The sequence below is a fragment of the Leptopilina heterotoma genome, unplaced genomic scaffold (assembly GCF_015476425.1).
Source record: "Leptopilina heterotoma isolate Lh14 unplaced genomic scaffold, ASM1547642v1 Lhet_120, whole genome shotgun sequence".
NCBI lineage: Eukaryota > Metazoa > Arthropoda > Insecta > Hymenoptera > Figitidae > Leptopilina > Leptopilina heterotoma.
Genome location: NW_025110838.1, coordinates 745,984 through 759,336, shown reverse-complemented (window position 1 = coordinate 759,336; position 13,353 = coordinate 745,984). Strand labels below are relative to the sequence as shown.

The following is a 13,353-nucleotide window of genomic DNA, read 5'->3' as shown; positions in this document are numbered from 1 at the left end:
GTTTTATAAATTAATTAATTTTTTAATGTATTAGAATTTTTTTTATACATATTTCAAAAATTTTAAATTTATTTAAAGGACCTTAATTGTATAATAATAATTGTAATTTGGACCAAAGGCCACAAAAAACTACAATTATTATTATATTTCAAAAATCTAAATGTATTTAAAACTCTCTTAAATTTTTCTCCTACATTTTTTTTCTGTAATATATTTTTAAAATTTATTTAATTTATTAAAGTTTACTTTTAAAATATATTTCAGTCTTTTGCAAATTGTTACCAACGACTTTTTAGAAAATTAAAATAAAATAAGTGAGAAAAAATTTATATAAAAAATTTAAGTAATATGTATAATTATTATTTAATTAATTAATATTGATTAATTATAAAAATATTAGGTGACAAATTAAAAATTACAAAATAAGAAGTAAATTATTCCTTTTCTCAATCTTTATTATAATAACTCACTTTTAATATTAAATTCATTACACTTTGGTAGTTAAAATAAACACTTTTACATTGTGTCAAAAAAAAAAATAAAATTACATTTATCGCTAGAATTAGAAAAAAAATTTATACTATCTAAGAATGAAAAATAAGTATAATTATTTGTTCATTTGTCTCTAAATTCTTCAGCAAGATTTTTTATCTTCTTTTTGCCGTACATTTCCATCTTCATTCTTTCAAACAAAAAAAATCTGAAATTAAACTCTTCTTAATTTATTTTAAAATTGAAAATAATTATTCAATTCCATTTACAGGTGGATTGGAAGAGATTCTCATATGATTATTGTGATTTTGATTGTGATTTGCCTTATGCACTTGAGGTCTTCCTGCCAAAAATGCAGCAACTTGTTCCTAAAAGAAAAAAAAATCCCCTATACCAGAATTCTGATTAGAAAAAAAAATGCTCTATGAAAAAATATTTATTAATTAGCTAATTAATTTTTCCATTTGTACGAATTTTTGTAACATAATGCAACAAAATTTATCAAAATTTTTTTTTATTTTTTTATTATTTATTCAATATTTTATTTTTGTTTACTACTTTTTAGTTAATTATTATTACTTAACAATTACTTGTCTTTAATTTACTTGTCTTTAAATTGTATTTGTATTTAAATGTATTTAAATTGTATTTAAATTTAAATTTATGTTTAATTACAATTTTAAAATAATTTAAATAATATTTAAATTTAAAATCTTGTATTTAAATCAATAATTTTTATTTTAATCAAATAAATTATCTTAATTTGGATCAATAATTTCAGTATTTGAAGCAAATACAATTTACTTGACTTAAATATAAATTTATTTACTTTTAGTTAATTATAACTTTCTTTTTTTGCTTATTTATTACTTTCTCATTTTAAGTTTTTTATTAATTTTCTATTTTTACATATTTATTACTTTTTTATTTTTACTTATTTATTATTTTCCTATTTTTACTTATTTATGATTTACTAATTTTTACTATTTATTATTTATTAATTTTCAGTCATTTTTTTTTATTTGCAAAATAATAGCTCACGCAGGCCTCGTACTGAATTTAGAAATAAAAAATAGTATCAAAAGTTGCATAAAATTTTCGTAATTTAAATTATTCTTACAATAACATTTTTTTGCATTTTTATTAATTATAAAAAAATTTCTGAGGGTTAAAATATTGGTTCAATTTCTCCACTTGAGAACGTCAAGGTCGCCACCAGGTGGCAGGAGAAATTCCAAGAAAGAACTAAACTGCCATCTAGCGGCGACCTTGGCGTTCGCAGGTGGAGAGTAGCAACTCCATATTGAATCTCAAAATGTTCGTCAATATTCGTAATTCTATAATTATTTATAATCTATTTTTATTTAATATTTATTAATTATTTATTACGTACTAATAATTGATTTGTTGTTGAATTGAGCCTATTGATTGCTGTATTAATGCCGGATTTGCTCATATTATAGGCTTCCTGTTTATCAACTATTGGCGCTGCCTATTAAATGATAATATATAAAATATTGAAATTAGTAAAAATTATTTATTCATGGATGAAATATTTTGTTGTTGTTTATTATTTATAAAACCTTAATGGCAGCATCGGCGATCGAGAGCATTTGATGTGAGATTGACACCAGCAATCTACCAAAAACTCGTGGCGATCGTGAAGCAAGAATTGTCGTTGCATTCACCAAATGAACAATTCGGCGTGCAAATTCACGTGTTAGAAGTACTAATAGTTGTTCCAATGTTGCTGGACGTGCTTGATTTTCCGGTTCCGGTAAACTCAGTGTGGCCCATAATTCCTTTGCTTTTTGATAAGCCAGTTTAGGGTCCGTTGCTATCTATCAATTTTATTCAAAAAATTTTAAACAAATCAAATTTTTTTTCTGCTCTTTCTTTTTATTTGTTTTGTTTTTAATTAATTGTAATGTAAATATTTAAATTTTCTCTTAATTCTAATCAAATAAAATTTTTTTTTTTGCTGTTTCTTTTTATTTATTTTGTTTTTAATTAATTGTATTGTAAATATTTAAATTTTCTCTTAATTCTAATTAAATTAAATTTCCTTTCATTTTGAAGCTTCTGAATTTTTTCTTTCTTTGAATATTAAGAATAGTTGAGAATTTTTGTTTGGATAATATTTTTTATTGATTTATTCCTGTAATCTACTGTCAAATTTTATAGGCAAAAAGAATTTATTGCTTTCTTTCACCTTTAACAAATTTTCTCTGGACAAAGCGCTTATTGTTCTTTTATACCAGATTTTTATTACATCTGATATTTATTTGCAGTAAAAGAAGAATTTTCAAATAATTAAAAATAGGATATCGGTTAAAGAAGTTATTTTTGTACTTTTAACAGGTTTACTTTGTTCTAATTTTACACTAAAAAGAAAAAGAAATAACTTGAATTAAAGTAAATAATAAAATTATTTATTTATTCTGCTTTAATTTTATTAATTTGCAATTTTTTTTCATTGTTATTTAAAGAACTTGTGGAAAAAAGGATCAGACAAAAATAATAATTGACTGACTTCGATTCATTTCGTTTATTAATGAACAATAATTTTTTTTAATACACAGGTGAGAAATTCCCCGAAGAATAATATTAACAATTTTTAAAAAGAAATTTTTTTAAATGTAAAATATAATTTTTCTCTTTACCTGTTCCCTTTTGTTCTGTAAGTGTAAGTGTAATAAATAAATTATGTGTTGAAAAAATAAAAAATGGAAAATAAAAAAATAAGAAATTAAAAAGAATAAAAGAGAATAGGATTAGAAATTAGAAAAAAGGATTAGAAATACAAAAAGGATAAAAAGAATTGAAAAAAGTTGCAGAAAAATAAGAAGAATAGAAAAAGAAATTTAATAGGAATAAAAAATCTACTGAAAAAAGTGTTCAATTCCAAAAGAGTAAAATAGAAAAAAAATAGAATTTAATGAAATAAAGTAAAATTTTATTGATTTTATTTACTGAATTGCAATTCCCTGGACAATATTAATTTGAAAAAAATCACAATTTTCCGCTGTTAATTTTTATATTAAAAAAAGTGCGAACGAGTGCGATAAATGCAGAATATTCTCGCAGCTGATTTACATTTTATTTATCACGTTCCTTATAATCCAACGCGTTGAGGCAGTATTATTAAACGATTATAGTCGAATGATGAACGGTATTGCGTGATATCGAATAATAATAATACAAAGTTGCGAGAGATTGATAAAAAAAAATATATAAGTAGAAAACAATAAATATTTGAAAAACTTTTGCCTCAATTCATTTTCATTCATATTTTCAATCTTTCGAATTACTCATAAACTAATTTTTAATTATTATAACTATAATAACAATTATTATACTTATAATAACAATTATTATAATTATAATAGCAATTATTATAATTTTGATAATAATTATTATAATTATAATAATAATTAATATAATTTTAATTTTAAATAATTATTTACAATACATTAAAATTTTCCCTCATTTTCGCTGAAATTTTCCTCACGCATTTCCCAATCGAAAAATTCTTAAATAAATTAAATGCAACAGACTCGAAAAATAATAAAAAAAAACTATTTTTTTTTAAGAAATTACAAAAATTAATAGAAAAAAAAATTATTAATATTTATTTCCATTGAGATAGTTATAAATAAATGCGGATGCTTACTGAGCGATTTTAGTTTTTTAAAGAAAAATTTATAGATAATATTATATTTTATCAGAAATCATGTAACTGTTTATTATTTATAATATTCAATATAAATTTCGTGTCAAAGGATACGTGGAGATCGTTATTTTTTATTTATAATAATCTTATCAATATACGATAAATCATTCAATGTATATAATTATTTTAAATTTCATTTTGCAAGAAAATAATTTTTCTTACAAATTTTTTCAAGTTTTCCTCTTATTTAACTATTTTTATATTAATCACAAGTTAATTAGAATTTAAATTTTTAATTTTAATTCGAAATTTCAATTTTTAATTTAAATTCGAAATTTTAATTCAAAATTTGAATTTAAAATTTTAACTTCAAATTTGAATTTGAAATTCTAATTTGAAATTTTTATTTTAAATTTGTATTCAAAATTTGAATTAGAAATATTAATTTAAATTTTAATTTGAAATATGAATTCGTAATTTCAATTCAAAATTCTATTACAAAAAAAAAAATATTACCCCCTTGAAAAATTTTCATTTAATCTCTCATAATCAGGCATTTTTTCTATATCACATTTATAAGTGTTAAATTGCATATAATTATAATTTAATTATAATTATAATTTAATTGATAAAATTACAAAATCTTATTTTTTATTATCACAAATAGAACAATGTATTGTAATACTATTTCAATATTGCAGAGTAAAATGCGAAATATTGCATTGTAATGTTGATTATTTCCACCTTGTGACAATGGATAATAGGTTGCAACTTTATTTGTTAAACTTAAGGCAATATTGACGCAAAATATTGTTCTATTTGGCGAACTATTAGTTCTACTAAGAATGGCAATTTTTGGTGAACTTACGAGTTCAGCGACGTAGAGAAGAACAGCGATACATTCTGTTCCTTGATTTTTTAGTGCTTTTGCCTCCATCAATGTGCGTCGCGTTAGTCTTCTCTGTAATTTTCGTGAAAATCGCGCACCATGCTTTATTGTTCGCACTGTCTTACTTGTTGTTTCAACTGGAGCCGAATCGACTGCAAGTTATTAAAAAATAATTTTTTTTTTAATTAACATTTGAATTTTAATCAAGAATTTTTAATTTTAATTGAGAATTTTTAATTTTAATTGTCAATTTTTCATTTTAATGGTAAATTTTTAATTTCAATCACAAACTTTTAGTTTCAATGAAAAAACTTCCCAACATTATGTTTTAAATTTTAATAATTCGAAAATATTAATTTTAATTACAAATTTTGAAATTTAATGGGAATTTTTTTGTTTTAATTACAGTCTTCAGTTTAATTAGAAATTTACATTTTAACTACAATGTTTTAAGTTTAATTACGAATTTTTTTTTTCATTTACAAAGTTTTAAATATAATTGCAAATTTTTAAGTTTCATTACATTTTTTTTATTTTAAGTATAAAGTTTTAAGTTTAATTACAATTTTAGTATTTTAAATCCAAAATTTTAAGTTTAATTATGAATTATTACATTAAATATTAATTATGAAGTTTAGTTACAAAGTTTAAAGATTAATTACAAATTTTTAAGTTAAATTAACAATTTTTATATTTTAATTACAAAATTTTAAGTTTAATTACCATTTTTTTAATTTTAATTACAATGTTTTAAATTTAATTACGAATTTATAAATTTAATTACAAAATTTTACATTTCAGTGACCAATTGTAATTTGTCTTTTTAATTCAATTTATAATTTTAAAATGAAATTTACTTCTAATCCCAAATTTTAAATTTTAATAATAAACTGAAAAAAAGTGTTTAATAATAAAATAAAATTTCTTACCTTCAGTAATTTTATCACTGGGATCTCCTGGTAAATAATGATCGATATATTGGTCTGCGACAGATAAGGCTCCATCTAATCTATCTGCAGCTGCATTTGCAGCTAGGCTGCCAATTTGCTTCACACTGTCTGCTCTCATTAGAACTGGTTTGACAAATTTTTTGTTCACATACTCTTTCGTATTCCAGTACATCTTAATTGAAATATCATAAAAATGCATTAAAAATTTTTCTCCCCTAATAATTTTAATTGCTTATTCTGTAAAATGTTGCGCACAAAAAATAAATCACAATTTTCAAGGATTTAATGAATTTTAAATTAATTTCTTAGTTCTGATAAAATTTATAACATATATTTGTTTTCATAAAGTAATTTTTTTTTCACCTAAAAATTGCATCGATAGTTGATTGATTGAAAAAAACGTTTATTAACGTATTAAAATACGTTACACAATTTTTTAAAAATAATTTTATTAAGGTATTAAAATAAATTAAATAATTTTTTAAAATATGTAAAAATTGAATTAACGTGTTATAAAACATTTCGTTTTTAGCAAAAAAATTTAAAAAATTGTTTCTTTATGTTAAGTAATGTATTAAAATTCGTTAATTAATTTATAATTACTTTTAATTAACGACATTAGAATAAGTTAAATAACTTTTTCAAATAATTTAATTAACGTATTTTAATGTCGTTAATTAATTTTTGTTTTTTTAAAAAAAATAAACACAATTTTTCTTAACGTCAAGTAACGTATGAAAATTCGTTAAATAATTTTTTGTTAATGTTAACTAATGTATTAAAATATGCTAATAAACATTTTCTTTTAGTTAAAAAAATAAAATGTTTTTTTAATATTGTTTGAGAAATTAGCAGTTTTTATAAATCTTTAATAGTAAAAATATAATTTAATGGAAAAATGTAGTTCTCACATTTAATTAAATAGAAAATAAAAAATTTTTTTTTACTCACGAGCTGTGGAGGAAGATGAATTGCTGGTACTCTCAATTCAACGATATCAATTCCCTTGCATAGAATTTGATCGATCGTTGTTATTGGACCATTGAAAGCAAAAATTGCAGATTTTGCTGTTGCTGTTGCCGAAGCTAATGATTGCTCCATTGTATCCAAACTCCAATTCATTAGTGAATTTGATCTCTATAGAATTTTATTATATTTGTTATTAAAAATTATCTCTATAAATAGTCACACTGTAAAAAAATACTTAAAAATTTTCTTAAAAATGTTTTTTTTTAAATAAGGAATTTATTCTTGAAGTAAAGAATTTATTTTTGAACTAAGAAATTTACTATTAAAATAAAGAATTTATTTTTGAAATAAAAAATTTGATTTTGAAATAAAAGAATTTATTTTTTCAAATAAATTTTTACAAAATTTCTAAAGTGAATCAAATAATCAGTTCGCTGCTAGAATTCTACTGACACAATAAGGCAAGTCAATTCGAAAATTAAACAAAAAATGCCAATTATTGACGTCAATGTCATGAGGAATATGACAAGAAGAAAAGAATGAAGAAACAATGAACTTCAAAAATAATTATTCTCTAATAAATTTACATAAAATTATAAAAAAAGATAAAATGTTAAAATAAATAGTTTAATTGAAAGTAAAACAATAAATATAAAAAATATAAATAGAATAATAAATAGAATTTTATTAGTAATCAAAATTTCCAATTTTATAGCGTGAAAGTAAAAAAAAGGATCTTTTTCACCCCACTCTACTCTAGAAGTAGAGTAGAGTGATTGATTTTTATATATTGATTTTTAAAATAAAAAAAAATATTTTTTACAATAAATATAAAAATCATGAACCCTAAATGCAAATAAAAACGAACCTTAATCATATCGTAAACATTTCCAGCAATGCAGATACTGCTTTCAACAATAGGAAAACTTGATATTCTGGCAACGGATTCAAATTGCGATAGATCCGAGTGTCTTCGTTTGAAATTTGACCGAGCCATGTCACAGTAATTTGCTGCAAATGAATAAAAAAGGAAAATTATTCAAGTATTTGCTATGAAAAAGAAATTATGCTACAATATGTATTACTATTTTTTTTACAACAAAAGAAATTTTTTTTCTTTATAAAGTGATAAAACGAAGCACATGGTTAATAGTGTAAGTGATCACAAACACATTATAAAAGTAATTCTTTATAGTGTGTGTGAGTCTTGTGAGAGAAAAACTCGTATTATAAACGCAATGATAGATGTGTGAAAAGAACATCCGATAAGAAAGGTTACAATGTCATTTAAATGGTTAATGTCGAGGTTACAATATGACAGGTATTTTTATGTAAAAAAAATTTTTAAAGAAACGCTGCATTTTGACAATTAATTTTTATGTCAAAATATATTCTTGATTTTTGTTGTATGTAGTTTTTTAAACTTTCTCTTGTTAATTTTTATTTTTCTCTTGTTCTTGCTTGTTATTATCCTCTTATTCTATTAATTTTTTGTTCTTGAAAATTTTCTTCTTTTGTGTTTTTTTTTTGTTTTTTTTTGTACTTCTTCAACTTACTCTTCTTCATCTTCTTTTTTTTTGTCCTATTGTATTTATTTCTACATCTTCTTGTTCTTTTATTGTTATATATATTTTTACAAACTTTCTTATTTTAATTTTTTTTCTTCTTATTCTTATCGTCTTTTTTTCTTCATGAACATTTTCTTCTTTTTTGTGTTTCTTTTTTGTTTTTTTGTACATCTTCAACTTACACTTCTTCATCTTTTTGTTTTTTTTGTCCTATTGTAGTTATTTTTATCATTCTTCTCATTCTTCGAATTTTTCTTCTTTTTGTAATTCTTCTTGTTTTTCTACATATTTTTTCTTTAAGCTTCTTTTCGTTATTTTTCTTCTTTTTGTAATAATTTTTCTTGTTTTTCTACATCTTCTTTTTCTTTTTTGTTTTCTTGTTGCTTTTCTTGTTTATCTTTTTTCCTGTTGTACTTCTTGCTATTCATATTATTCTCCTCAATATTATCCTTTTGTTGTTGTGCATTGTTATTTTTTTGACTTACTGTTCTTTTTGTTATCATTGTCATTCTTTTTATAGTAATTTTTCTTGTGTCTTTTTTGTTCTACTTCTTTTGTTCTTGTCCATCTTCTTCTGACTCGTGTATTTCTTCTTGTGCTTTATTTTGTTTCTACAATTTTTCTAATTATTCTTCTTTGTTCTGCTTGATGTTGTTGTTCAGCATCTTCTTTATTGTACTTCTTCTTTTTCTTATTCTTATTTTTTTATTTCTTCTTTTTCAGTTGTTTTTTTTGTGGATCTGCATCTTCTTTCCTTTGTTTTTGTTTTTGTTGTTCAGCATCTTCTTTTTTTGTTATTCTGCGTCTTTTTTTCTTTATACTTCTTTTCTATATTCTTCTTTTTTCTGTATTTTTATTCTTTACCTTATTATTATTGTAACTGATCTTTTCTTTTTCTTTTTCCTTATGTTTTCTTTTTCTTTTTCCTTATGTTTTCCTATTCTTTTTATTCTTCTTGTATTTGTTTTTATTTTTTGTACTTCTTATTCTTTGTCTATTTTTTCTTGAAATTTATTTTTTTTAAATGAAATTTTTTTGATTCTTTTTATTTCTTTTCTTTCTTTATATTTATTCTAGTAAATAGTAAAGCATTTTTTTCTCTCTTCACATTTTTTTCTTTCTTATATAAAAATTAAAAATAAAGAATGTAAAAAAAGAATTTCTTCTTCTATTCTTCTTATTCTTTCTCTTCCTGTTCTTCTATCTTTTTTTATCTTCTTTTTCTTACAATACAACTACTACAAACAGCAATTTTGCCTATCAATCAAAATACAATGTTTTGCGTAGGAAAAAAAAACAAAAACGTGATTAACTTCCTTCAAGTTGATCACTTCATTAAAAAAAAACAATGCTGATAACCGACTTGTCACCATTCTCTTCATTCTTTTTAAAAACAAATATAGTCCTAAAGTTTACAAGAAGTCATTTTCTAATTCACGTTTCAATAATAAAATAAAAAAAAAATTATTATTGTCAAAAGAAAAGATTTTCTTTCACCAGTAATTTGAGTTAAAAACAATCGGACTTCTTATTTTTTTCATAAAAAATGTAATTTTAGATAAAATTAGATGTGTACTTTTATAAGAGTGTACGTTTTGTTACGAAAGTCAGATATATACATTCCGGTAGACTTTGAACTTTACAGAGCAAAAGTTCTCAAAACTCCGTTTAACAGACGCAATTATTAAATGCCAAAACGGGTTTTTAAATTTCTCTTTGATATATCTAGAAAGAAATTATTAAAATTAAAAAAAATTAGTAAATAAAAAATAAATATTTATTTATTTGGATATACAGGGATTTAAATTGACTTCGAAAGTGTCTAATAAAAAATAAACATTCTATTCTATTTTTAAAAAATGTTATTTGGAAATAGATAAAAAATGAAGATTTCGTTGTAATTAACAATAGTGAATATTGTCGTTATTAATATTATGAATATTAATTAGTGAATTAGTAAATGAAAATTAGTTAATTATTGTTCTAATTAACATTAGCAAATGTTAATGAAAATAATTTTTTTTCGAATGAGAAAAATTTACGAATTTAATTTTCATTATTTTTATTATTAAATCCAATAAATGTAGAATAAAAATTTAAATAAAATAAATTTAGTATTTAAAAAAATAACTTCGAGTTAATAACAAAAAAAAAACAAAAAATGAATTAACAATTTTTCTCAACTAAATTAAAAAAATTAACAATTATTTTCAATCGAGGAAAATTTAGTTTCCTCCTCTAAGTGCGTGGCATATGTTAGTAAAAATTAACCAATTGCAAATAAAGCTCTCCAGCAAGGAAATTTTACTAAAAATCCAAATTTAACTTACAGTTAGTGATCGTCATAATTTTTTATTCAGAAATTTCCAGATGACGGAAATTAATTCACAAAATTTATCATATCACAGGAAAAATTAAAAAAAATGAAGATTCGCTCTCAAAAGCGTAACAGCTTAGCTTGAACTTTGAAAATTGATTAAATATACATCTCTCGTGTTATACAAAAAAAAAGTAATGACGCGATTAAAATCTCGTAAAGACTGTTTGAGCCGGAATGAATCTCATGCCTCGAATGATGTTGAAAATATATATTCGTGAATTCGCTCGATTCTCACAATTACACACACACACACACAAACATTTACACTTTACGAGAGTTCTAAATGTATTATATACTTTGAACGGTCAGAAGGTTTTGTCGAGTATTTCACGGTGAAGGACACGAGTTGCCATTCACATTCAGATGTGTAACTAAAATTATTATTTTACAATAAATTATTTTAATAAGAAGAAAAATAAATAATAATTTTGTATTTGTACAATACAATAAATAATAATGTGTATGTTTTTATTTAATAAAAGTTTCATTGTATTATAATATAATTTTTTAACTTTTTTTTATTTTGTATTTTTTTTTCTTTTAAAGTTTATTAATTTGAAAAATTTTTACCTGTTCTGTGAATTAAATAAAAAATTCCATTTACCAGCGAGTGTGAGAGAAATTATGTATATATGTTGTCCCAGTGGAAAACACGAAGTCGACTGCACTTCGGAGGCTGCTGACAGTATCTCATCGGTTTGACCTATGACACATCAATTATATATGGGCACAATGACAGCGCTTTTCAATTATAAAATTCGTGCCGTCTTTGGTGACAAAATAAGACTAAATTTACAGTTAGAAATTTTTTTTTAGTGGTAATTTCTTTTTTTGTGAAAAGTGACAGTGACGAGTAGAAAGATATTTTATTGACAAAAAGTAAATTTCGCTTGTTAGTTAATTGGTGAAATAAATTGTATATTATTTATAATGATTTTCATTTTATTTAATATAAAATTAATAAATAAATAAAGAAAGAAAATTAATTAAAGTTAACCATCAAATTAATAATTAAAAACAAAAATTAAAAAATAATTCTGAAAAATTGGTTTTTTTTCTCCATTTTTTGCAATTATAATTACAATTTATATTTCACTTTATGTCATTGTCAAGTGATGTTTTTCTGTAACAATTTTAAAGAAACAAACAAAAAACGAGAAAAATAAAAAATCAAAAATTTAAAAAACGAAAAATTAAAATTATAATAAACTTATTTCGCTTATTTTGTTTATTTATAATTTTAAATATAGTAAACGAGATGAAAAGGAGAATTTTGTTTTGTACGATTAATAACAAATAAATTATTTAAAAAGAAAATTTAAAAAATAATAAACAGTAATTCCAATCAATTTTAACAACAAAAATAATAATAATAATAATAATAATAATAATAATAATAATAATAATAATAATAATAATAATAATAATAATATAAACCCAGAAAAAAGTTTCTGTGGATTTAAAGAAATAATTTTCTTTGACATGTTTCTTCGAATGAAAATTAAGTTTTCTTTGATTCAAAGGAAATTCATTCGATTGAAAAAAAAATTTTATTTGATAAAAAAAAATATTTTACTTGATTAAAAAAAATTTCTTAGATTCAAAAACAATTTACTTGTATCAAAGAAATTTTACATTTTTAAATAAAAGAATTATTTCTTTGACCCTTTATCAATGATAAAATTTCTTTAATTTGAAGAACAAATTTTTTGTATTCAAAGAAAGTTTTTTTAAATCAAAGAAAAGTTGTTTGAATAAAAAAAAAAATTTCTTTAAAATTAAAAACTTTCAAAAATTCTCTTCCAAAAACCCTCTCAAAAAAAAAATTATTTTGAATGATATGAAACGAATCTAAGAAAATGATTTCTTTAAATTGACAAAAAAATTTTTCTAGGTGTAATTATAAAAATAGTTATCAGAAAAATAATAATAATTCATAGACAAGACAAGTCGCTTTATTTATAATAAATAAAAAAAAAATTATGAATAGTGATTGAAAGAGTAATTGAATAATTAAAATAATAATAATAATAATTTATATAGTAAAATACTAATTATTATTATTATTATAGTTGCAAATATTAATAAATGAATTAATTTAATTAAATTAATAAAATTAATAAAAAAATAAATAAATTAAAAATAATTATTACGAAATAATAATGAAAAAAGTATAATTTTAATTATGAATGAAGAAATAGATTAAAATTGAGATGATAGCTTTTAATTTTTCTTAAAATTATTAACGTATTTTTATTACTACATCGTCTGAATAATTAAAAAAATCATTAACTCACATTATTGAAATGTATAATTATACGGACGCTGGGTCGGAAGAAAAAATTTATATGCAATCATCATAAGTTGAATTTGTGTAAAAGTGTGTTTAATAAAATTTGCAATAGACTTTGGAGCTTGTGAATTGTCATTAA

The 13,353-nt window shown here is 21.4% G+C and overlaps 1 protein-coding gene across 3 annotated transcripts; it reads right to left on the bottom strand.

Annotated features, from left to right (window-relative positions):
* Positions 1-430: 430 nt before the first annotated feature.
* LOC122510267 (lipid storage droplets surface-binding protein 1) lies at positions 431-11,624 on the bottom strand. 3 transcript variants are annotated; one of them, XM_043624796.1, is made up of 8 exons: positions 11,526-11,624; positions 7,842-7,984; positions 6,956-7,141; positions 5,984-6,176; positions 5,034-5,206; positions 2,076-2,333; positions 1,886-1,984; positions 431-860 (listed from the first exon to the last, which is right to left on the bottom strand). In XM_043624796.1, exons 2-8 carry the CDS (start codon positions 7,968-7,970, stop codon positions 744-746), a joined length of 1,155 nt encoding a protein of 384 aa, XP_043480731.1. In that variant the 5' UTR covers positions 7,971-7,984; positions 11,526-11,624; the 3' UTR covers positions 431-743. The 3 variants fall into 3 exon arrangements, with proteins under 3 accessions (XP_043480731.1, XP_043480723.1, XP_043480714.1); XM_043624788.1 differs by having other exon boundaries at positions 11,492-11,621; XM_043624779.1 differs by lacking the exon at positions 11,526-11,624 and adding an exon at positions 10,872-11,119.
* Positions 11,625-13,353: the final 1,729 nt, after the last annotated feature.

Bases quoted from the DNA above. Each gene is read 5' to 3' on its own strand.
- LOC122510267 (XM_043624779.1), bottom strand. The intron at 1,985-2,075 runs GTTTTATAAATA...ATCATTTAATAG, and splicing joins TCGCCGATGCTGCCATTAAG to GCAGCGCCAATAGTTGATAA. The intron at 861-1,885 runs GTACGTAATAAA...TTTTTCTTTTAG, and splicing joins CAACAACAAATCAATTATTA to GAACAAGTTGCTGCATTTTT.